Here is a 27648-nt window from a genome sequence, read left to right as displayed (position 1 = left end):
CAATCCAATTAAAAATGGATGTTTTATTCAAAGCATTATTACCATAAACAGTTGCCAATATTTTAGTAATTTCTTGATAACTTACCGCATTTCACCAAAAAAAACTTGATGTGCTCCGTTTATCTGTGATTTTGTCACTTTCCGTTTTCGACAAAAAGTAAAAACAAGGACAACAGATATTACCATTACTGGCACCATATGCTCAGGTCGAAGATCCGCCAAGCACAGGCGGCTCATTGAGTCTCAGGCAACTGGCACCGCTGGTGGGCGGGGCTGTAGTCCACCTCACGGCTGCCAGATTGCACCAGTCCACGCATTTATTGCATAGACCACATATATACATTTGTAGTTCATTTATACATAATTCATATCAGTACAACAAGCTTTATATTTTTAAATGTTTTCAGTCTTCCATTGTAATGTTTGGACATGCCTTTCTGACACTCCAAGTGACTTGTTCTGTATACATATGTACCAAATGTATGTTCTGTATACATACATATGTACCAAAACCTGTCCTGGGACTAATAACTATGTATTTTTGTATAATCATTGTTTTTACTGACACCCAAAATGAAAAAAATATCATTGTTGACATTGTTGATAAGTAGCAAATTATGCAAATGATGATATTGCCGCATGGCAATCAAAGAGAAAAGTAGAGCAAGTCCAAGTACAAATCAATTTTTTTTCTTATGATCAAAGGATTATTTCTGTAACTCTCTGTCACATGAAGCAGTGGTTTCATCTGTGAAAGGTTTCAAGCAATGTTAAACTGTAATTTATATGAGTTTACCTTTGTTGCAAGTTGATGATAAAGAAATAAATAGTAATTATATAGTCCATAAAAACAACCCTGCACGGCATTAAATCACCACATTTATTAAAAATAAAATACATATATTTATTATAAAATACATCAACTGAATCCCTTTTAAGAATTACAGCAAACGGAGCCAATGAGGAATGTAATCACTTGAAATAAAATGAATAAACTCAAGTAATAAAATAAAACATATATTTAATGAATCACAATTCATCCATACAATTATATTTGCTGTATATGATCCGGTAAAACTCATAAAAACACTATGACAAAAATTACATTATTCGATGGTTTCTGGCTCAACTTTGCGGAAGTTCATGTTCAATAAATGAAGAACACAATGTAATTTTCCACTGTTATTTATTTTGGCAGTACTACGAGGGTCATCCGGAAAGTAGTACCCGTTCGTGCCGCATGAAGTGCTGACGACGCGAGTAGCCGCTGGACGAGGTCAGATAGCTTCAGTGGCTTGTCTGCCTTCTCTGAGCCAAGTTGCGTGACGCTAGCATTGCCTGTGTTGTTTCTGTGATTGTTTACAATGTTTAAAAAAATTGAGAACGCCGCCAGTTGTGAAGTGAGGGCAGTGATTAAATTCCTCAATGCAAGAAACGTTCGCCCATGTGATATTCATCGCCAATTAACAAGTGTTAGGAAGAGGTGTAAGGCAGGGTTGCCAAGGTATGGGATGAGAATCAATAATAATATAACAAAGGTTATGCGATTTTCTAGAAAGAAAAAGGCTAAGCTTAACATTAAAAGAGGAGGGCAAAAACTAGAGCAGGTAGAACAGTTTACGTATCTCGAAAGTATTTTGGACCAACACGGTCAAAGTAGTAGGGACGTAAGGAGAAGAATTGCGCTAGGCAAAGAGGCTTTCACAAGGAGGAGGGAGTTGATGACGGGGACATTGAGTAAGGATGTTAAGAAAAGGCTCGTAAAAACTTTGATATGGAGCATAGCTATGTACGGCGTGGAAACGTGGTCATTGAAGCAGGAGGATAGACGTAGACTGAAGGCTTTTGAAATGTGGGTGTGGAGAAGAATGGAGAAGGTGAAATGGACCAAGAAGAAAACAAACGAGGAAGTACTTGGTGTGGTGGGCGAAGAGAGGGGTTTGTTGGGAGAAATCCTATGGAGGCAGGAAAAGTGGATGAAGGGGGTATTGACCGGAAGCGGGATGTTGAAGACTGTGATAGAGGGGAGAATGTTAGGCAAACGAGGAAAGGGAAGGAACAGGATAGGGATGTTGGACGGGATGAAGGGAGGAAGGAAGTACTTGGAGAGGAAGAGGGACCTGATGTAAAGTAGGATGTTGTGCTTTGCTAGGGGCCACAAATTATTTAATTAGTAATTACTCGTGAAGCAAATTTTAGGGTAATACGAAGCCATCATGAAGCAGAGACCCACTCTATATTCATGAGCTGAAGGGAAATTGTTCAACTCATGTATTATTGAGAACCTTTTTGAAGCGTAAGCTAATAACATTGGAAGCTATAATATCAAATAATTGGTGCTGCTCACATTTTTTGCAGAATTGTCCAAAAGTGACCCAGCATAGATAAGAAGTCTTTGAAACATGGTACTGCAGAGGAGACTGATGAAGATTAAATGGACAATGTTCCTGTTCCAATGTTCCAATGATTAAATTCCTCAATGCAAGAAACCTTCGCCCATGTGATATTCATCGCCAATTAAAGGAGGTGTATGGAGACAATGTAATGGACGAGTCGTCTGTTCGGCGGTGGTGTTGCAACTTCAACATGGGGAGGGGGAACACACACGACGATGAGCGTTCGGGGAGACCGTCTGTCATTACAGACCAACTGGTGAGCTCAGTTGACGAATTCGTGAGGAACGATCGGCGCGTCACAATTGATGACATCTGTGAGCATTTTCCCAATGTTTCTCGAACAATTGTTCATGAAATTGTTAAACACCATCTGCATTATGCAAAAATTTGTGCAAGATGGGTCCCTCGCGTATCTCAATGAGCTGGCGGCGAAGGACTATGCAGCAGGAATACAGAAACTTGTCACACGTTATGACAAATGCCTTAATTTGCTTGGAGATTATGTTGAGAAGTAGTTTAAAGTATCCTCTTTCAAATAAAATTTTTTATGTTTGTTAATATTTACTTTTGTGTCTTTATTTCACGAACGGGTACTACTTTCCGGATGACCCTCGTGTGTGTGTGTGTGTGTATATATATATGTTTCTGTATATATGAGTATATATATATATACATACATATATACATATATATATATGTATATATATATGTGTATATATATATATATATATATATATATATATATATATATATATATATATATATATATATATATACATATATACATACACATTCAAACACGAAATCCCGCCAAACGGCGAATAAATACTCAGATATACAGAAAGAGATATCTGTTTCTGTATATCTGAGTATATATATATACATATATATACATATATATATATACATATATATATATATATATATATATATATATATATATATATATATATATATATATAATGTAGAGGACACTGCTAATGGAAATAGGCAAAAGACCACTACTAGCTCAGACAGGAAAGATTCATTAGGAGATATATATGTATGGTGTCTACCTTTCTGTGGATGTGAGACTAGGATGATAAGAACTGAGAAAAGAAGATTGGAGCCAAAAGAAATATGAATTAGAGAAGAATGTTGAAAATCAAGTGGATAGAGAAACAAATAAAGAAGCATCTCCAGGAGAGGGAGAAGAGAGAGAAGGCTCATGAGGGCACTGGCAAGAAGAAGGAAATTGATTGGACAAATTTTGATGCATGATAGTGTACTGAAAATCACTATGGGCGGAAGCGCTAATGAGAAGAATTACTTGCACAGGAGGGCCCAGGATCAACTATGAGAAGGAAGTAATGGAAAATGCTAGTGCAAGGAGCTAAGAGAGACCTAAGAAATTGGTTGGTTGACTGGAACTGGAGTCTCGAGAGCTGCCACAAACCCAATCCTTAAATTGATAACCTGTGATGAGGGCGAGTGTTTTTGAGCTTAAGTTCATGGTTCGCATTTTTTAAACTGCCTGCTGTATGACAGCAAGGTGACACCCACTCTCGATTGAGAAATGGGAATAAACACTCTAAAATGGATATAATTTAGACTTTAAGCTTAGCCACTCGCACTGAAATCAGAGAGTTCATTTGTCCGCATTTCAGCAACAATGATATTTTTATCGGGCAGAAATAACGAGTAAACTGGCTACTTACTGTTTAGCAAATCACCTCATATGTGGTAATTATGGGGGTAGAATTTAGATGTGGTTTCAACTTACTGCACTGGGCCGGCAGTTTCCCAGAAGCGTAGGAGTCGTACAACAGGAGATGATGCATGACTGGTTGCATGAAGTCCACAATATAATTGATTCAAGGATTGAATTCATTTTATTATGAAAGGGCCCATGGTAACACTATTTACAGAAAATATAACATTGAATATCACTAATTTAGGCCACCAAAGACATAGTGCCAAACCAAGTTGATACCAAATATCTATGAAGATACATTAGGATCAGCCAATGCAATCATTTATTGTTGATCTGTAATTCATCAATGGAATAACTAACACAGATAAAAAGGTAAAGAACTGGATTTTCAATTGAGATTCCGCCCCTATAGAGATTATTCTACAGAGTTACGAATCTCAATGCACTTTCACTTGAGTAAACTATGAAGGATGTGAGCTCTTCCAGGTGGTGAGGAAATTCTTAAGATTGACCCTAAAACTTGGATAAACAACCATTCACACATCTTATCTTATACATTTGACACACGCATATGTAAATGGTTTAGTTCTGTGCACATACAGAAGTATACATGGGAAACCACAGAACAGAGAATATGACAAGACCAGCAGAGTTGAAAAGACATTAAAAACAGAAAGATTACGAAAAAATGTCCACCTTGTCACACCAATCTTATGTTGGAAACAATTAAACCCATCCCTTTTACAATTAAGTAACCATTTACTAGGGGTGTGTGAAGCTTCGTTATTATGAATTTTGAATTATATCAGTCAAAACTCTTGTGAATCAGTCATGATTCTAGTGAATTTAGCCACACTTAAAAGAGTTATCAGATAAGAGTGCAAGACATGTCAGATGAATATCATTCACTTTGACCAGGACCCCTTGATTTCCAGCAGAGTGCTTCAACAGTCAAACTACCGAGGTGTCTTCTTCCAATATGAATATTTAATAAATGAAAAAACTCCAATAGCTGCAAACAGTTTACCTTTCAAAACAAAGAACAAATGAGGTTAGTTGGCTAACACTACAAGTCAAAGGAAAGGGTAAAAAAGGAAAGGGATGAAAAAGGTGAACCTTTCTCAGAACCTTCCTCATCCCTTTCCTTAATTACCCTTCCTTTGACTTGTGGCGTTTGCCAACTAACCTCAGTTGTACTTTGTTTTGAAAGGTATACTGTTTACAGCTATTAGATTTTTTCATTTATTCAATACTACTAGCCGTAAGAGTTCAATTCAATCAATTTTATGAATATCTAAGTGGTTTTATAGGAACAATATGTTCTGACTAATTACTGTACATAAAATACTAGCTGATATCTATTCTTGCCTTAGCAAGTGATTTTTCCAGTTAGCAAATTGTTCACATCTCTGTACACATCAGCAAGCGACTCTGCTCCAGTTGATATTTCAGCGCTTAAAGCAGCATCACATAATTGAAGTAAGTGTTGCATTCATGCAAATTTTTTTCATTTACACAGAACTCATTTTAGTATTGGCTTAAAAAATCGAACAAAAGAGTGCAATAAATTTAGGCTAGTGATTCAATATTTAAAAAAAGGACAGTAATTATAAATACCTACTGCCTGTTACTTCAAATATTGCATAGATAGTGATCACTTGAACATATTCCAAGAAAGAATAAATTTCCTCCATAGGTACCTAAAATCATACACACAATAAAAATAGTTTACAGATTAGGACATAAAAACCTATTAAAATATATTTCATAGTTCAAATTATCTCATTAGATAGATGTTACATCTAAGTCAAACTACTGATGTAGCAATGATATCTTGGGGTAATTTTTGATATCAACACTGGAGAAATAGTCCTGCGCCTCTGATCAAAAACTTTGTAAACCAAAACCAACCATAGTTTGGTAGTGTTATAAAAACATTTTTTTGCAAACTTGCTGGAATTACACATAACACTAGATGTGGATTTTCCTATTCAAGGGCAGAGATCAGTCAAATATTAACATATTTCTGGAAGAATAATTAAAAAATTACTTAGTGTCTCGTGGATTATATCTAATTCAAACATTGTCCAGTTAATTTAAGCAAATTTTATTTGAAGACCTCATTTTTAATTTAAAAAAACCCGTATCTTTGGTTCAATTAATGATCATTTTCATATCTCTTGGATGGCCCACACAATTTATCTTGATACACTGAGGCTGTTTAACTTAGCAACCACTATGATGATCAATCAATCAATCTGTGGGACTTGTACATTTGAAAACTATGGTTTAAGTAACAAGAAATAATGAAAAAATATTATGAATGCTATTGGTATAATTAATGACAAAATGCCACACCTTAACAATAACAGTCATCAGGCAGTTTAATATTTGGCTCCCTCAGTGAAAAACTCCTGAGCAACCAAAAAGATAATTTAAAACCACACCATGGACAGATCATTCTGGACTTCTAACACCATTAATTTTCGCTGACATTGCCACTGCAAGGTATTTTATAAGATCCTCACAACTTCTGATGAGTTTATATTAAATATCAGATAAATTTTAATATTAGTAGTTTTAGGGGAGGCGACCGACAGCTGAGGTCATTTGCACCATTAGGGATAGATGAGAAAGGAAAGGTGGAGAGAAACCCTGCGTTGTCATTAGCCTCCTCTTTATGAAAGGTACCAAGGGGTTTGCAGTTTAACGTCCCAACCAACAGATAGCGTACTCACTCAAAGTGCCCTCCACAAAGCACCTCGGGTAGGGATGGGATACCACTGAAAAATTTTAATAGTATTTTACATTCTATAACAACCTAATAATCTCTGGTCTTAGCTTCAGGATTCACTACTGTAATAAAAGCTGGAGACTTGAGAGGGGCTAAGCCCTCTGGTACCAACGTCTGCCACCATGTGATAGAGGGCTACCCTGCCACCAGGGGTGCCTTTTGAGATGGAGAGACCCCAAGAGTTATAACAACCCCCAACCGAGGCCTTCTGCACCCTGGCCACAAGTGGGATTCAGCACTCTAGCTCCACAAGCTGGGATTCATTTGATGTTCTCCGTAATGAACCCTTCACTCCAGCTTTTAACTTTATTTAATATTATTTGAAATTTAATCACCATATTTCTCGACCTATAAGAAAATTTTTTCAACTTCAAAATGTACTCTGGCTTCTAATTTTTTTTTGCATAAATAGAGTAACAATTTGCACGGTAACGTAGGTTCAATTTAGATATACTTTTCAGGAAATTTTTAAGATTAAAAAAAATCATTTTGAAAAAAATTTCACACAGATGGCAGCACATATTTCACTCATTATTAAGATTTTAATTCCTTCACTTCAATGAGGATTGACAATTAAATTGCATATTTTTTCCAGCTGTTGTATCAGGTACAAAATCATATCAAAAGTATTTATAACTTTTAAAGGGCATCAATTCATTTTTTCAAATTAAGTGTTCATTATGCCACAAAGATTAAAATCGCATTTGTCCAAAGCATCTGCAAAATCACCTACCCACAGATAACACTGTGATGAAGAAACAGCTCAAGTACTTAAAAAGACCTGTAATACATATTAAAAGGTTACAGCTGTAATGAAAAATTCATTCAGCAAAGACGGGCATAGCTGCTAATTATTATTTTACCCAATTAATATTGTTTTACGCATTCCATATTCACCTTTCACAGTAAACTGATGATGATTGTTTTACTTAAGGCTCTAATACATTCAAAATGTTAAGTAAGTAGGTAAGAGTTCGGAGTTACATTTTTCAAAGCTCAAAGTTAGTTTTACACGACATTGCACTCACATAATGCCTAAAATTTTGACCTTTATTAAAATCTAAGAAGAAAATGGAAATAGTATAAACTCCACTCTTTCCATGCTGAGTTCATCCCCATATACTGTCTCACCTTTGCACATACCTTTCTACCACTCCCTCACAACTTCACTTAACTTCCTAATCCATCAAAATACATTCCACTACTCCACCAAAAGAAGAACTAGCTCATTATTAATATTTACATTAGGATACACAAAGTGTATTCAAATTCCAATATCTCTTATTTTCTCTGACCAAAAATTACAGCACAAAATTGCAACTTCACCACATCATATCCCTGCAAACGTACAATTTTTCTTGATGTTGATGCCTTGATCCCAAGGCCACCGAGAATTCTTCTGCATGGGATCCTTTTGCCCTCTTGTCAAAACTGCTTGGTCCAAGACCATGGCTAAATGGATTCATTGTCACACACAATTCAGCCTTTCTTTTAACTATCACACTTACAAACACACATTTTTCACATCAATAAAACAATGACCTCACGTCCTACTAAATCGCAATAGAATTTTAAAGGGTAATGAGCCATGCCAAGTGGAAATAACGGATGACACTCTGTTCTTCTACACTTAATGATGCCATTTTAAGTACTCCAAATGCTCCTTACTCTAGTGGCAACTATATACACTGTGTGAACTATGTGTATGGTGAAGCAATACATGCATTTTATTAATTATGAGTTCCTGCAAAATTTAAGTTCAAAACATCTCTCTGTTCTCTCTCAGTCCCAAGAAAAAAATTGGGTGACCTTGGAGCTTGAATGCATCTTGGACTAATGTACGTCATGCTTGAAACTTGGTGCCAGTCCTCAGTAACGCCAAAACTCTAGACCTTGACACCCACTAGTTATTGCCATCATTTCTCCTTAGCTGTTATTGTTTTACGTCCTATTTTGAAATACCTCTGAATAACTGAAGCATTTACACAACTAACACCAATTATCAAAACAATTTCATTGTGAATAAAATGTGTGGACTTGAAATAAAACACAGAATTTTGGCTTAGGAAAAAAATAGGTTCAAATGACTGCCACTTTTAGTATTGTGCCATGCTGGGAGTAGAAGCCATTGACTCCTGTCAGTAGCTCCTCCTCGAGTTGTAAGTTGCCACACCTGGCCAGTTAATTGGTAAAGAGTTCTGTGCCCAGTTGAAAACAATTACTTTACATAACATATTAGTTATTTACAGATATATAATCTCTTAACATTCAATTCATTGAAAAAAATGCTGCTTCACACATCCCTAGCATTTACTCATTACAAAAATTATCTATATTCTACAAACATTAGGTAAACTCTGAATCACAATTAATGAAATATACAAAAATTATAAGAGCCAATATCACAATAAAAATACCCTTCGAAACACAAGAAGTGCAATCAATGCAATTATTATACTCAGGGGGGCATAGCTTTTAAAAATTTCTGAATTTTGAGGCCTTGAAGTCATTACATGAGAAATGACTGATGGTCTAGAATCATGACTTCTCACACCCAAGGTAGAAATCAGGGCCCGTTGCTGCTCATTGCATTGCACATCATTTTCTTTGTACGTAAGAAAGCATCCATCGTTATTTAGGGCCCCAGGCTGAAGCGCTGACTTGTTTACTTCTTCCTACAGGGATATAACCAAAACAAATAATTACAAATATTGAAAATTATACAAAATGGCAACAAAAGCTTAATAATGAAAACATGGTAGGGGTCCATGAAAAAAATCTGAGTAATTCTTATGACCTCCTCACAAGTCAAGTGACCACATTTTATGGCTTTTGATTATTCCCTTTAGGAGTTTTTTTTGCAAGTATTTAGACCATGGTGCTCATGGTGCTCTCAAAGGTTTGAGTACACATATCAAGTTGGAGAAAAAGTCTAAAAATGGGTGAAATTCCATTTCCAATACCAACACTTCTGAAAAAAACAACATGATAAATACTAATGGGATCAAGTTTTTTCTTCCTGAAAATTGTGTAAAAATATTAACTGTAAACTTACCAGGTCCATTGGTGCAGGATTTGGTGGGCAAATAAGTTTGCATGGCACTTAACCCAAGTGAAAAGCAGATCTGGCCAGCCATAGAACTGGCCGACAACATAAGCAACTGTGCAATGATCATTACTACCTATCACTGAATAATGAATAGAATGGTTCCTAGCTTTGACAGTGTTCCTAACTAAGACGATGCCCCGCAAATATTAAATAAAATACAACTATGATATTTACAAAATAAATTTTAAATATCTAACCTAAATCAATGAATTCATATGAAGAAACATATGTCTCCATTGTCTTTAGAGCAGAAATAGGCAAAATGATATTATGGACACTAAAGTATTGACTTAAATTAAACACCTTTATCATGGGAATTTTTTAATCCATTTTTTTATACCAGATATTTCAAATTCCTTCCAAATTTTTGGCTGGTTGAAATTTTAAATAATTACAAGGGGTAATTGTACAACATTATTCAAGGGTATACAAAAGAAGTGGCAGAAAAATCAAATTGATACATACTGTCTTCCCTTATTATAGTATCCTACACCACAGAATGTTGAATACTGGTATCATAAGAAATTCAAGTAATTTAGTAGAAGGAAAAGGGGAGGCTAAATATTATACTGTTTCTTTGTCGCAGAGGGCACATGGGTAGCTTCATACAATTTATGATATTTCAGATGATTTCAAAACTCCACGCATTGAAATAACGTTTATACACTCATAATATTCCTTACTTCTAAAGGCCTCTGAAACCATCTGAGAACATAAGGGCGAGTAGATGTTTAATATGCAGTCAGATGCAACCTAATTTTGAGTTTCAAATGCTTAATAAACTCAAAAAACTAAAATAAATAAAAAATCTTGTTATCACCTCTTCTGTGTCCCTCTTTCCAACTCCTCTTTGATGTTAGTTCAGCAAAAATCTCCAAATTAACTACAGGAGAGCTGCTGAATGCATAATCCTTCATTAAAATGAATCCTTATAAGCAGAAAGTCAAAGCCTCAACACTGGAAAATTTAGTACTTGGTCCCCGATGGGCTGATACAAGTACCGAAGATAGCCCGATAGTATGGTGATTGCACCTTGTTTTTCGAACAAATTGAATCACAGCAACCCAGTCTTAGAATTTAGCAATTTCTCTCACCGAGAAATTGCATTTTATATTAAAAAATGTTTAGATTTAAGTCTTGGAACTTAAACATTCTATATCATGTTCAGGAGAAAACATTTTCCATTTGCATCTAATCAAAGTGATTTCTATCCATAAGCAGCCCCTAGTATAATCAGTGAATCAACTAAATTGGGGGTCAGGTTGTTGCTATCCTGAGAGCCTGGGTTTGAATCTTGGCAGTGAGTGAATTTTTCAGAGGCATTTCAATCCCAACTTGGCGTGCAATGGGGAGCACTTCAAGTGGCGTACGCCATCCGTCATACTCCACTTGGATGGGGCATTAAACTGTGGACTCCTTAGCACATTTCAATAAGAGTAAACTCATGCCAACACCAGGTTTCTGTTCATCCTTCCCCATTCTGTCAATTCTTCCCCATTTCCTAAAAATATTTCATCTCTCATAAATTACCCACCAATTCCCCTGATGGCAAAAGTGACCTCGGCTATCAGTCATTTCCACCAACACTACTAAAACTACCCCCACCATTGTCATCCTTCTTTCGCAGAAAATGCTTACCTTCTGGTTAAAAATGACAGCGTTGCCATTACCATATAACCAAATATAATTTCATCTTTTTCTTTGTTGACAGTGTAAGGATTTTATTTTTAGGACTAATCTGACAGATAGGATTGGCCATAACAGACTCAATAAAGGAATTAGTCAACTTTTGGAAAAATCCCACACCACCTTCTTTAGTTCAACAGTTAACTGCAACCAGTTTACCTACCAGTATATTCTAAAGGTTCCCACTTCAAACTCAAGTATAAGGAACTATAAATAATATAATTGACAATGGAAAGAGGAGTGTTAGCCTAGTGGGTGGTGTTTGGCTTGGGGAGGCTGGCTTTGTAGGTGATTGCTAAGCGTACCTCAAGCTTCACCCAAGTTATACCACGTTTTAGGATCTAGGCCTTTCGACAAATATGCAGGCAATGTTGGGATCTGATGAGGTAAGTCCCCAACCCTGAAGTGAGAATTTCACATGCCAAAGACCTTAGCATGGAGTGGGCTCTACCCTCACCCATCATAACCAACTTTGAGTTAATTGCTGTGATTGGGTTTGGATTTGAAAATTCATGATTCTTCCATGGCTTAATCATAGCTTAGGACAAATATTTACTGAAAGTTAAAGTTAATATTCCCTCCAAGGAGAATGCAATACTGCAGAAGACTCAAACACTGGCAATACAAACAATAACCAAACAAAGTAACAGAGGTTTGACAAAGTAGCACACAAATTCACCAAGTGAGTACAATGGCAGTGGGTGAGTGGTTGACTTTTTGAGAGGCAGGAGGTCACCCGCTGCATCCTCGTAGGTCACTGGAAGGTTTTCCACCCTACCCCAAATACCTTGGCTCAGCTCCTTAGCCCCAAAGATATTTAAAAACGACAGTAATATTCTTTGGGCTCCATCTTAGTCAATGTCATACACCTTTGATAAATGGAATATGCGAAGTACTTTGCCAAAAAGAGTAATGGGCAAAGCTCCTAGCTGGGTAGTTGAGACTTTTGCCTTGCTATGGAAAAAATCAAACTATTTTTTTATTACAGGCTTTTTAGTGTGAGGGTGCGCAAATACATATTCTCTTTAAGAAGTTTCAAATTCAAAAACAATATAAGGAGGATGTGCATTATTACGGTAGGCTGAGTAAGAGTATGTATGTACCAAGTAAAAGTGACAATTGTAGGGGACTCTACAAGGTAAATAAATATTACATCTTCGGTGAGCTTTAGGTATTATTTCACAGGAACATTCCTGAACAATGTTCCAATAACTTTTCATTGCACCAATATTCAAATTCTGAGGTGTTTCAGCCATAATTCTTTGTACCACAAAATATTTTCACCAAGTTAAAACAATCGACATGAGTCAAAACATTCTGTGTCCGAAATATATTTTTAGAAAAACCCAATTCAGTCCCTGCCCCAGTTCAAAATCTAGGCCATTTGATAGAATTTATATGCAGCAGATGAAGGCTAAATACAGGCATAGAACAAAACACACCCATAACTACCATTCCAATCTCTTTCAGTTATTAATGTGGAAGAGTGGAAAACTTTTTGTGTTGCTTGGGTAAATCTCATTTAAAGTGTGCCTTCATGGATAGGATACCAAAGGATTCCAGCATAAAAATTTATTTAATTTTTCATGAATACTATGGAAGAAGGTTTTTTTAAATATTCTATCAAACCATCATTAAAGATTTGCTATTATTGGATGCTGATTCAGAAGCAAAATATCCAATAAGGATGTCAGGGTGAGCCCACCATAAAATGTTCAAAAATCTACAAAAAAGGTTCACTTCCAAAAATCATCCTCCAACATATGCACGTAAAATTGACTTGGAAATGAAAGAAAACTAGAGGAGCAACTAGCTAAGAGCTGTAAAGAATTGATGCCTCTTCAGCAGGCTCAAGTTTATATGGGTCACTTCCCACCGAGTAGTTTTGTGAAATTGAGAGTGCTCAACCTTAAACTGCCTCAAGTTTAGCCTGTTGCGCACATGGCTGTTGCCAGGATATGCAGTCAATGAGTGGGGGAGGGAAAAGAGGCAAGGGGGGCAGAGTTAGCACTGCTGCGCTGAGATACCCTCAGAGAAGTGCTGTTATGGCGTGGTATTTTCAGACTAACCTCACGGATTCCACTTGAAATTTTAAGAAATTCCATATTCTAGTTTAATCTGCAAAGTCAATCTTCTTTCATTTATGCCTATTATTTGACTTCAAACAGGCCTTATAGTATACAGTACAGAATATGCAATAATAAAATAGAATTTTGCATGCAAGTTTTGGACATGTTCACAAATTCAGACACACCCGCCCATCATTATGTCCTTAAGATTTACAAATAAAAGCTTTCTCATCTTGATTGAAATTTCAGAAGATACGCTAGATGTGGGATGCCAGGACCAAAGATGACTTGATGAATATTAATTCATTAGCAAGATTAGCAAAATTTGATGAGCCGTTGAATCAAACCCATTCCCAACCTTAATATTGTAGAGGATAAATAAATAAAATATGAAACTAATATTTTTTCTGACTGCAGGAAAGTGTCTGGCCCACAAAAGTCAATTTGTACAAAGTAATTAACTTGTATCTCCCATTTTGTCAGCAAACAAAAATAGGACAAACTTTACTTTAAAATCATAAATAGCACATGGCCAGAAATACACCAGGCAAAATATGTTATACACATATGGTTGTTACAACATAGGTCTTCATCAATAAAAATGTCACCTGCCCATCTTCACCAAAACAGTAATAGGGGGCATGGTTGACTGTGAAATGAAATATATTTTAAAAATGGCTTGATTGGGAAGGAGTACATTTTGGCCATTTAGCCTCCACTCCCCACATTAAAATCACATTCATATGTAAAAATATGGAAAGATCACAGGTATATGAGTAATTCCAATACCATAAATCTTGGTCTCATAAATTACATCGCCTTATTTAAACACAGGCTCAAGTGACAGTCATTGGGTGACTTACATGAACATTTGAGACTCAATGGCATTGGCAGAGAAGGAGAGGTCTCCAAAATGTCTCATCTAAAAACTTAAATTGGCATTTCTGCAATCAGGACAATCACAAGGTCCATTTGCCATACCTCCAGTTCATCCCCTTCATATTTATAATTGACCAGCTGTTCTATGGTGTTCAAGTACAGCTGTTCACACGTATCACAATTTCCTCAAATTCTGTAGCTTTTTAGACCAGAGCCAATAATTGTCCTTTCTTAAGAGTAGTGGTAGTTTTTATGGGATGCAACCGACAGCTGAGGTCATTTGCACCATTAGGGATGGATGGGAAAGGAGGAAGGGTCGAGAGAAACTCGGCATCAGCATTAGCTTAACAAAAGGCACCAAGGGGTCTGCAGCTTAACGTCCCATTCGACGGACTCACTCGAAGTGCTCTCCACAAACCACTTCAAGCAGGGATTGGGATAACTCTGAAAAATAACTGCCGTAGCTAGGATTTGAACGTTGGCCCTCTCGGTTCGAGGCCAGTATGTTAGCCATCGCACCATCCCAAACTCCTTGTCTTTTCTTTCTCTTTGAAAACCCAAAACGCATGTGGGCTATGACCTCTAAAAGACTACATAGGTAAATAAACGAATAATGTACGAGACTATCAGGGCATGTAGGGAGGTGCTAAGCTCATAGCCATTTGAACAATCATGAGTTTCCTAATGCCGAGGCATTAGGAAATATTACTGTTGAGTATTTTTAATGCTTTACATGCTGTTCTCTACTGTTGTTTTCATGAACGGTAAGAGGGGAAAAGGGATTTCTTATATAATTTTCTGGTAATCAGTTTCCTTTAGCTCATTGTGCTTTCACCTTCCAAAGTAATGGGTGGTTTGAATTATTTCCACTGTGTTATTGAACTAATGTGATTTGTATCATCCAATATGTTCAGTCACCCGTGTAATAATAATGCTTCCAGCAGCTCCCATTCAAAGCTTTCGAGTAATTTCGTGGTATTTTCTGTTCATTCAGCACAATTTTTAATTTACTTGGCCAGCTAGCTGTATCTTATTCCATTCAGAAAATGGAGTCTTCAGCAGAGGGTCCTAAACACTCAACATGTATTTACGGTTAGGTCCTAGTAGTAGTTTTGAGGGGAGGCGACCGACAGCTAAGGTCATTTGCGTCATAGGGGATGGACAGGAAAGGATGAAGGGTGGAGAGAAACCCGGCGTCGGCATTAGCCTACTCTTTACGAAAGGCGCCAAGGGGTCCGCAGCTTAACGTCCCACCGGACGGACGGCGTACTCACTCAAAGTGCCCTCCACAAAGCACCTCAAGTAGGGATCGAGATACCTCTGAAAAATATTCAACACCGCCGGGATTTAAACCCGTGCCCTCAGGGCGGGAAGCCAGTACGTTAGCCCCCGCACCATCTCGATCCCCTTACGGCTAGGTCCTCCTTAGTTGAATTATATAGAAATATAATAGGGTATGCGAGAAATAAAGATATGTTATTGCGCATATTATAGGCCAAAATACACCATATGGCTGTCTCTGAGTAACATTAAGAAACACATTAAAAGGAAAAGAAATATAGATGTATGGATCATGCCACTGCAGTTGCACACAAAATAAAAAACAATACACTTTAACAATGAGTTTTAAAGAAACTGTGGGAGATGCCACAACAGTGACTTTTAACAGATTCATCTACAAATATGCATTTCAATGCAACAATTTCAGAGTGTAAAAATCATTCGCCTTGACTGGGATTCGAACCGGATCCCTTGATGTCCAGCCGAGTGCTTTAGCCAGTTGAGCTATCGAGGCATCCTCTTCAACTCTGAAATGTTGGAGTTGAAGAGGACGCCTCGATAGCTCAACTGGCTAAAGCACTCGGACGGACATCTAGGGATCCGGTTCGAATCCCAGTCAAGGTGAATGATTTTTACACTCTGAAATTGTTGCATTTAACGATAAGCTAAAAGAGCAACTGACCTTAAAAAAATGGAAAATAACCACAGTCCCCCAGGAATTTAGAGATTAATAAACAATATATACAGCGGAATGAATACTGAAATACTCTGGCATTTCATAAGAGTAAGAGTATCATGAGTAATGTCTGAGGTATAGTTTATTGCCCCCTTATTATTTACATGCAAAATAAATCGATAACAACAAGGCCTACACATAGGACCCTCAGGGGATATTCAATATTATGATTCAACATTTGCATTTAAATGGAAATAATAAAATTCTACCAATATTCAAACTGTCAAGGGCACCTATTTTCCACTTCCTTATCCTCCCCATTTATAATTTTTGGGGGTACAAGTGCAGGATGATATGTTACCGGTTAGTTTAATGCACAATTTAAGACCCTTAGTACACTGTGAGATTCCATAAAAGACACGACAGAGATACTTATAGGAATTTAAATTACATGAAACTATGTTCCTTACACAAACTGCACTATGAGTTACCAGTAGCGAGGAGAATAAACGCTCTGAGTCTACATCCCTTTTAGAGCAAGTGCAATGAGAGACCATACATGTTGTTATCTTACAAATCACCCCAGGTAAATCTGAAATGATGTTGCACATTATTTTCCACTGGCCACCTTCATCAAATACATATTACCCAAGTGCCATTAATGAGATGGCTTTAAAATTTTTTTGTTGGTGTACGTTAATATTGCCTTAAAAAACATAAAATGTAATATTTACAAAACTATAATGCATACGAGGGCAGTTCCCGTGTACCCGTGTTTGATGACAAAGGGCGTTCCCGAGGGAAGTTTATGTTATCATCGTGTGCTGCCATCTATCAAACAACAACAACGTAAAACAAATTTCAGACTGATTTAAAGGTTAGTTTGGATTTGGCAGCCATTCGAGTAAGATGTGTTTCGTGATTTTTGCTAAAATGGAACAAGAGCAGTATCGTTTGGTAATTCGCTTTTTGTTTTTGGATGGGATGAAATGCGAGGAGATAAAAGCAAAGTTGGATGCTGTTTACGGGGGCACTTTGCCATCTATGACTACAGATTGGTTCAACGAATTTAAGCATGGGCGAACATCTGTTTTTGATGAGGAGCGACCAGGATGCCCAGCAGACGTGGTTGCCGAGGAAATCATTCAAAAAGTCCACGCCATGATTCTCGCTGATCGACGAACGAAAGTGCGCGAAGTAGCAGAGGCCATGGGTGTGTCGACCGGAACGGCAATTAATATTTTACATGATAAGTTGGCGATGAAAAAATTGTCGGCCCGATGGGTGCCGCGATTGCTCCATTGCACCAGCACATTCATCCGCCAAACTGCATGAACTACGTTATGAATTGCTGCAGCACCCCCCCCCCCCGTATTCACCCGATCTGGCTCCCTGCGACTTTGTCCTATTCCCTAACATGAAGAAATGGCTTGCGGGAAAAAAATTAGCTCAAACGAGGAAGTTGTCGCCGAGACAGAGGCATATTTTGGAGAGTTCGAGTAGTAGTAGTAGTAGTTTTGAGGGGAGGCGACCGACAGCTAAGGTCATTTGCGCCATAGGGGATGGACAGGAAAGGATGAAGGGTGGAGAGAAACCCGGCGTCGGCATTAGCCTACTCTCTACGAAAGGCGCCAAGGGGTCCGCAGCTTAACGTCCCATCCGACGGACGCCGTACTCACTCAAAGTGCCCTCCACAAAGCACCTCAAGTAGGGATCGAGATACCTCTGAAAAATATTCAACACCGCCGGGATTTGAACCCGTGCCCTCAGGGTGGGAAGCCAGTACGTTAGCCCCCGCACCATCTCGATCCCTTGGAGAGTTCGACAAATCCTATTTATTAGCGGGGTTAAAAAAATGGCCGGAAGATTGGGAGAAGTGTATCTTTCTAAAAGGGGACTATGTTGAAAAATAAAAAATTTTTTTTGGAAAAAATGGTTTCTTCATTTCTAACACGGGTACTTATTGAACTACCCTCGTATGGGTACATGTTATGTGTGAGTACCCTTGATGATAACAGGACATAGTAGAAGCACACTAGTAGCCAGTAGTTGGTAACCTTAAGCATAAACCCCCAAAAGGTATGCTCCAATAAACTACTCTCTAAAAACCCTTGAAAGTTGTTTGATGACTTAAATGTACACACTGTTATTCCATAATATCCATTTCTTTCCTAGCGAAGCATGTGTTGTTTTATAATGAAAATAAATAACCTAGAACTCCCGTAAGAAACTTGAACGGAGATAGTTGCACAACTTACCACACTTGATCTTGTGGCCACATCATTGGTTTGGCGTGCTATCAGTCGAGACTTCCTGCCAAATAACTGAGATACATCACCACAGATCGGGCAATGCCAACACCGAGACCTAAAATAAAGAATTTTCATCATCAGAACAATACATTACAATAACTTTTCAACTGTGTAATGTAAACAACACATTTATTCTTGCGATTGTTTGTAAAGAGTATCACTATTGCAAAGCAAAATTATCAGTCCTGGCCAAAATGGTAAAAGGTATGCATCAAAGGTTAAGTGGAACTTCATTTAATGAACGCCTCGCATAGGGATTAATTCACATAACTAGCAAAAATATTTTACCCCAAAATGACTCACTTAATGAGACTTATCAGATAACGAGTAGCCAGAGAGAGGTATTCCCAGAATAATTGTCTCCAGTTTGTGTTCAGCACCCATTTCACTGGCATCTTAAGAGTCGCTCTAACGATCACGTGTTTTTCCAAACTTGTTTTCAGACACATAATTTGAGATTTGTTTCATGCAGAGTTTATTAATATTTTGTGGATAGTTTAAAAAATATCCCCAAAGCAAATGCTGCAAGAAGAATGCTGCTCATTGGAGAATAAACATAACTGGCAGAAATGAAAAAGGAAGACACTGAAAAGCGAGAATAAGGTGTGAGTGTGTGGTTGTTCAGGCATGCACAATTAATTGGTCTATGTCAGCGATTTGCACAAGCCTCAAGTATAAAAGAAATCTAAGGAGACAGATGCTTCAAAGGGAGTGACAGGAACAGTTACGTATTCCAATTCATGTTGAAAGGTTGCTTCCCATATGGATAAACAAAAAGTAATTGCAATTCATAACTATTGATGTGAATATCATTTGTGAGAAGCAAAAGTGATTTTTGATGACCTCATTGAGAAAATGTCAAGATAGTCAACGGCTGAATAAGTATTTAAGGGGAGCCGTGCATGGATCGAGAAGTTTAAGAGAAGAGCCGGCATCCATGGCATTGTGAGCCATGGCGAAGCAGCAAGCTCCAAATCCAAGGCAGCAGAAAACCTCATTGACGGCTTTAAGCTTGTAGATTCTGAGGGTTACCTGTAGCAACAGGGTTTACATAGTGAAAAGACAGGTCTCTTTTGAAAGAAGAGCAGAGGAGAATTCATTACCTGGCCTAAAGCCAAAGAAAGGTCATTTCATGCTGCTATATTGTGCTTAGGCAAGGGACAATCAGAAAATGAAACCCCTGCATGTTTAACATTCAGAAACTCCATGAGCAAGTTCAGACAAGCAGGTTAAATGTGATGTGGAGGCCATGGAGAACTGTACCACGTGTACAGAGCATCCCCTGATAAGGCAGTGGCTACAAGCTAGGAGTTTATTTAACAATGATAATGCTCGGTCACATTTTCACAAAATTTTGAAGCATCAGCAAAAACAAATATCTCTACCCAGGTTTCTAGTAAAAAAGAATTTGGAAAATATCATTAATAAATGTTTTTAAAAGCGAGTTCACATTCCTGGTTGGTTCATTCTGCAATAGGTGAAAAGATGATCCTAAAAAAAATATTTATAATTAGTACATAATTTCTTTCATTCGGCACAGAGTGCATTAATATATTTTACATTAATTTATATGGGAAAAATTTTTTCCCTAAACTAGTGTTTTGCCGAATGAGAAAGATTCCAGAACTAATTATGCCCATTGTATAAGGTTTTACTGCATTACTATATTCAAGATTACCCAGTTTTTTTTTTTAGGTTTTCGATCCATAAATCAGGCACTTATTTTTGAATATTATTTTTAAAATACCAAAAGAAAAACAATACTGAACATAAGAATTACCAGGAAGTTCTGCAAGTAGTATATGTGAATATAGGAACCCCATAAGGCTAAAAAAAGTGATGTCCAAATTTTGCTCCCACACGAATGGCCGGGACCCCGTACTCTCTATCACAGTGTGGATGAGCTAATGTTGGTAACTAACCCCGCCCAAAAACACTTCCCTTCTCTCATATATTTCGGATATCCCTACTCCTACTTTTCTCAAGCCTCACTTGGCCATAACTTAACACCTATCCCACTCTTGATGGCTGCCACAGTGCTGAGTTGTCTTTTCTAAGGTTTCCACTGGGTTGCAAACAACGCTAAGCATGATCACTTCCAGATTTCAAGCAGTCTCTTATATCCTATGCCAAATTCAGCATTTAGCTGCAGTCCATTTCTGAATAGTGAACGTTATATTTCCTATCTGCATCATTTGAAAATTACTGACTCATAACTTTTGAAAGTAACCAAGTCCTGGCCCATTGTGACCAAATTTTCAGTTCACAAGCACTCTTCCCTTCACCCTCCTTACGCATGTACCATCCCACGTCTTTATTTATCATAAATCAAAAAACCACCATTTTTTGGCCTTTACATAGGACTTTTTAATTTGAAAATAACAGCAAATACGATTACAAACAACCAAGCCCTTTGTAGAAAAAAACCCAATCAGGCAGGAATTGAACCCACGGCCTCTGGGTTGCCTGGTGCAAATGGTGCCCTGCCACCACTGGGGCCAGCACAATACATCACTCCTCCCTGCTGGACACTACGAAATTATCAGGTTAATTGAAGTCACCAACCTTCGGGCTAATGCTTTACGTTCCTCCACGGTGTAATCCAGAGCACCAATCATTCCTTTCCCTGGACTGGGCATAAATGCAATCAAAGCAAGAAGGGCTGTGCGTATTGACCAAGATGGTTGCCAAGTCTCAGGATGATGTCCTGAGATGCTCAGGCATATGCTTTTATTTGTTTCAAATCTCCCATTTGGCTGAAAGGATAAAAATTAATCATAGTTTTTTTACATTAAATTCTCACACGAAATCACCACAAAATGATTAAATTTCAACTGCACTAGTATTTTATATAAATGGTAATTTTTGCTCAAGAGCTAACTGAGCAGACACAATGGAATTTCAATCGGGCCACGTTCACTTGTCCAGAATTTGGAGATATTAAAAGAGTCAAGTCATCAATTTGCATATCCACATGTGATTATAATTCACTGGCCACACCAGCTCCTCAACATTCATGAGGGATACTTTCCTAATGCCTAGCTAGAAGTAGAATTTCATGAATATGCAAATTGACCTAGTCACAACACCCCATGCTAAATTTAACATTCCCACGATTAACCCTTCATGTGAAATTGTGGTAAAGTTAACGGAGAAAATTATAAAGAGAAAATTAAAACGTGACAATAATCACAGCAAATTATGCTCTTGACACAATGAAAATTAGGCTGATTTCACAATGCTAACCCTGGGGAAAGGGAACAATGAAACTTTATACAAGATTTTGAGGAATTACAGGTATGTTACGCTGAAATACTACTATCCTTCTGTATAAGCATTAGAAATTTTAAAAAATGCACAAAATTTTCAAAACAATTTGCATGTGCAGCAATGTAAAAAATCCTTTTTTTGTGTGAGTGGTTCAAAATTTTCCAGCTCAGGAAAATTATCAGCAGGGCAGCCTATCAATTTGAAGGCACAGGGAGTGTATTACAATTAATAGTTAAATGTTCACATTGGCAATGTTCATATATGCTCTCTTCTTGGAATATCCTTTTTCCTTCCAATGCCCTTGAAGGTAGGTCTGAAGAGGTCCTTGCGGGAAACAAGAATAAAATTGATAACATAAAGGAACCTGAAATTAAGTATCAATCCACTGTCATTGAAGTAGGAACTTGCCTTTTCTTAACTTTTTTCATAAAAAAATAATTATCGGTAGTTACATCAATCAATGCAACCTTGATTTAAGATTTTCTGAAACATACCAATGAAAATGAACTATGAGCGTGGTAGTCCAGGGGTAGAGCGTTGGACTACTGACCGGGGGGCCCAGGTTTGATTCCCAGGCAAGCCTTGCGGAGCACCCTCAGCTCCACCCATGTGATTTTTCCGGTACCAGATCTTCCTGGGACACCATAACCAGTACAGGGAAAGGCACTGGCCCCCCTACCCTGATGTGTGAATTTCACATGCCATATAATGTTTAGTTATACATGAACTCCACCATCACAATCATCATAAACATAATGTAATATATATATACACACACACATAATTGTGTACATATATATACACATATAATTATACATTTATATATATATATATATGTTATAAAACCATAAACACAGTAATCAACCCGAAGGCCGGTTTGGTAGGTGATGGTAGAGTTCACCCAGCACTAAGCCCAATGGCGTGTGAAATTCACACATCAGGGTAGGGGGGCCAGTTGCTTTCCCTGTACCGGTTATGGTTTTCCAGGAAGACCTGGTACCCAAAACATCACGTAGCTTGGGTGGAGCCGCAGGTCCCAGAGTAGCTTACCCGGGAATCGAACCCAGGCCCTCCCGTCAGTAGTCCAACGTTCTATCCCCTGGACTACCGCGACCCACACATATATTATATATAACAAAATTCCATATTTTGTTATATATAATATATGTCAGTGACATACCCTGATGTCAGTGTCATACCCTGATGAGGTGGCCCCAGCCACCTCATCAGGGTATGTCACTGACTGTAAGATACGGAGTCGAGGGGAATGCCAAAAAGGTGCTACCTCTACCAAATAATATAAACACAGAAATCAACCAGAAGGTTGGTCTGGTAGAGTTAACCAAATACTAAGCCCGATGGAGGGTGAAATTTACTCAACAGGCATCAGGGTAGGGGGCATTCCTTTCCTGGTACCAGCTATGGTTTTCCCAGGAAGACCTGGTACCCGAAACATCACACGGCTTGGGTAGAGCTGAGGGTATCGAGAGGTGTGCTAATCGAACCCAGGCCCTCTGCCCAGTAGTCCAATGCTCAACCACTAGACTACTGCAACCCACACACATATATATATATGAATCGGGGCAGTTGGTAGCATATACTCCCCCTGCTGATTTCAGTGACCTTTTGTTTCCTTGATAACTCCAGTGGTTGAGATCATCAGCCCGGTATGTTAGAAGATCTCTGGTTCAAGTCCCAGTCAAGAAAACTCTTTTACACTTGTGATCTGTTCAATTCCACCTTCCCCACCATTCCTGTGTTTTTGCCATTTGGCGGGTTTTTGTGTTTGAAATCCTGGTATTTTAGAAGTCTTGAATGAAGTTGGGTGAATACGAATTAGGAAAGCGTTTCTCGTTCGAAAAAAGGAAGTTATGTTGCCACACCCTGAACTAATTCTCAGGGAATTATACGCTGCCGCATTGTTGGCAAAGGATTTTTTAAAACTTTTTTCAATCTAAAAAATATCCAGCATGTATACCCACACTGGATTTAGCCTATATTAGTGAATTTTTATCTATTTATGAAAAATATTATAAGCCTTTACTCAGTACCGTCTTGGAGTGATGTGTCTCCAAATACAATAAAAAAACAAATTGATATTCAGATTAACATATATCATGAGGATTAGGATATACAAAATGTACACACACACACACACATATATATATATATATATATATAAAACTTGTTAAAATTAACATCTATAATCCAATTTGGAAGGCCAAAACCTGGCTGTTTTGGGTTCAGTAAGTAAATAAATTAAAAAAATACATTTCAGCATTTTCTCAAATAAAAATGTATGCATATATTTCCTCAGAAGTCTTTTTTATAATTAAAAATAATAAAAAGTTAGGTTGTAGAATAGTTTCATAAACTAAGAGTTTTTTAGTTAAATTATTATTTGCCCCTTTTTAATAACATAGTTTAATTATCAACAGTGAAGTCCAATATAAAAACCATTAATTAAATAATTGCTGTGATGACATAATGGCAGTTTTTTATAAGTCTGGAATTAAGCTGGGTAAATAAAAATTAGGCTTACAGTCTTTAGTCAAAAGATCAAAAACACATTCTTTCAAATTTATGCACTAATTCTACATTTAATAACAATTTGTGAAATCAACTGAGGAAGTATTTCCATGGCAAAAATTACAGGGTTAGCGTGTGTTAATTACAAGTGAAACTTGTACATCTCAAAGCTACATGAATGAGAGTGGAGAAGTTTAGGATGATTTTTAAGGCCACTGCTTCAAAATGATTAGGACAAATATTTGGCTATCAAAGCTTTTAACCCAGCAGCTGTGGAAGCCTTTTGGGCATAAGAAAGGTGAAATACTGGCCCCCTCACTTGTATGTTAAGTCAAAGTAGGGAGAAAACCCTTATAATACCCTGAGCATTTTTTCTTCCCTCATATCTCAAGGGGTGGCCATCAAAATGCTCACCTAGATGACTCACCAGTGGAATCTTTAAGTCTAGAAATTTTTTTTTCAGAGATATACAAAAAGCATAAGATATTTATTTTTTGTGATACTTTGATCACTTAGTCACCAAGTGATGTGTAAATCCATTGATTCCCAGCCCTACAATGCTTACCTATTGAAAATGGCAAACAGAGAGCGGTACTATCTCAAAATGGAGGAATACACACACGCTCCAACAAGGGAGGGAGGGACCAGTTGAAGACATGAGTTAACCCTCCCTTATTAGGAGAGAGTTCAGGGCAAAAAGATGAGAAGGGGCCCGGGCAGCAAGAGACGGTCAAACATACAGAAACACTTCTCTCACTGTTCATATTTTCACATCTCCCAGGGCATAACGGTATAGAGAGACATCTTACCTTGCAATTGAAGCTCTAGATCCCAGCCTGGTAAACAAATGGTCTACTAGTTCAAGCATATTCCACACACGATTTCAAGACTATGAAATTGATAAAAACATATTTACTGATTGTTGGAAACCAATGGGAAGCAGTGATTTCAGCAACATACAAATCTTGAGCTATGCTAGTTCGACTTTTGAGCACAAATAAGATCATGTTTTTCCTGATTTCCATTAATGTATATACCTGTATCCAAATGGAGATCTGGTCAAATATGTAAAATAGTACGATTAAGCGATTCGACCAAGGAGAACCCAAGAATGGATACCGTAGTGGCAGATAACACTAGAGATACAGCTTACTGTATATTATAGAACTCTTTAGAGATAAATACAAGCATATTCAGCAATGAAGCCCATTCTCAGCTAAATAAATGAACCTGCTCCAACTTGCTCTTAGTGGCATGTTACATGACCTAACAGAATTCTTTACATTATATTAGCAATAATTTTTTGAAGACATGCAGTTTGGGAAATGGGTGCCATAAATAATACTTACATGCTAAGTAAGGGCTATTTCGCTTAGCAGACCACATAACCATTAATCACATAGATGATTCCTGGTTTTCTCCATATCGAGAAGGAACGCCCAAATTGCTAGAAAATACACTTTTCCACAGCAAAAATTAAAAGAAACTGACCGCGTATCTATGCTGAGACACCATGGATTGAATCGGTTGCGTCACTTAACATAAATTTCAATTTCCTGAAAGAATCTATTTCTCTTGGGAGATCGAGTTTGGTGACAATATCGTAGGCTAGCAATATTTCTTAAGGTGTGAATTTGATATGGTTTTATTCTGAGCGACTTGGAGAAATTTGTACTGGAAATGATAAAGCAATCTTGCCGTCTCGGAATAAATATTACTTACGGCCTTTGAGCGGTTGAGGGATGAAAAAATAACGTAGGCTATCAAATCCCGCTGGTGCGATGACATCTTCCACAGTTAGTGAGTAAATAATAGACACCCATAACTTAATAAATTCTCAATGAAATATAACCGATCTGACAACATGAACAGCACCCAATAAACGTAAGAACGGACATTCAGCAATACAAAACTAAAAAAAGTGATGCATATTCGCAAGGAATGGTGGCTGGTGTGGGTATAAAACAGCAACATGCTGGTAAAACAAAAATGTTTCATCGAAAATATGAATAAACAACGAATATACAAACTAATACTGAGACGACACAGTCAAAACAGCAAAAACGTGGAACATACGGTCAAAATAATTATGTTTGGTGGCTTCATTGGATATTCTGTCGGAAGAACAATTCGTCCGTGATAAATTCCTCCCTCGAATTCCGTCGATGGTGGACCATTGATGGTGAAATGCCATTCAAACAAATTATCTTCCAAAGGCTGAACAAAATATTCATCAGCAGGATCCTTCAGCTCAATTGCCTCCCTCATAAGTCGCTTTACCGCTATTATAGAAAACATGGATTAGTCTTTCAACAAAAGTAAACACTCCATCAAAACAAACAAATATGGGAGACTATTTACAAAAAAATACACTCATAATATACCTGGGCTTCTTGGGTTATATATAGTTTGTGATTCCATTGTTCATTCATTAATCATAACATTAAATTAGGAGTAATCAAATAGTGACTAGGGAACTACGAATGACTACTATACCCTATCACTCGCCTATCATATGACAAGTGGCCATTTCCGATTCGATTATATTTCGACATAAAACTCACAATCGATTATTGGCCTGCTCTTTGCCAAGTCCGCGGCAATCACGTATGAGTGATGCCAAATCTGAAGGTGCTTATGGAAAGGGGATAAACTTCAAATACATATATACCATAAATAAAGTTGCGTTCTATATGATTTTTAGAGCGCCATATTGAACCAAGCTTATAGCAAGCAGCATTTGAAGCACTCTAGTATGCGCTCAGTAAGAGTGCCTTCATCAGTATTTGATTCCTGAGAGAGGTTTACTGCAGCCCTCCATTCTTCCCTATTTAGTGTTAATTCCCGTGCCCTCTGACAGGTTCCCTGTATTACGACCTTCTTTATTTGCCCTATGCACTTGTCTCTTGGCCTTCCTCGTGGGACTTTTCTCAATATATATTTCTCAATATAAG

General features: G+C 37.6%; 1 protein-coding gene across 2 annotated transcripts; it reads right to left on the bottom strand.

Moving 5' to 3' along the window:
- Nucleotides 1–5244: 5244 nt before the first annotated feature.
- On the bottom strand, nucleotides 5245–27213 carry LOC139686992 (ubiquitin-conjugating enzyme E2 J1-like). Of its 2 annotated transcripts, none has more exons than XM_071584050.1 (5): nucleotides 27079–27212; nucleotides 26771–27000; nucleotides 21461–21651; nucleotides 18842–18950; nucleotides 5245–9558 (listed from the first exon to the last, which is right to left on the bottom strand). In XM_071584050.1, exons 2-5 carry the CDS (start codon nucleotides 26990–26992, stop codon nucleotides 9286–9288), a joined length of 795 nt encoding a protein of 264 aa, XP_071440151.1. In that variant the 5' UTR covers nucleotides 26993–27000; nucleotides 27079–27212; the 3' UTR covers nucleotides 5245–9285. The 2 variants fall into 2 exon arrangements, with proteins under 2 accessions (XP_071440151.1, XP_071440150.1); XM_071584049.1 differs by having other exon boundaries at nucleotides 5246–9558; nucleotides 26771–26976; nucleotides 27079–27213.
- Nucleotides 27214–27648: the final 435 nt, after the last annotated feature.

The sequence above is a fragment of the Hetaerina americana genome, unplaced genomic scaffold (genome assembly GCF_022747635.1).
Source record: "Hetaerina americana unplaced genomic scaffold, ioHetAmer1.1.p SCAF_16, whole genome shotgun sequence".
Classification (NCBI taxonomy): Eukaryota; Metazoa; Arthropoda; class Insecta; order Odonata; family Calopterygidae; genus Hetaerina; species Hetaerina americana.
The sequence above is the reverse complement of the archived record's forward strand: the minus strand, read 5'-3'. Positions and strand labels throughout refer to the sequence as shown.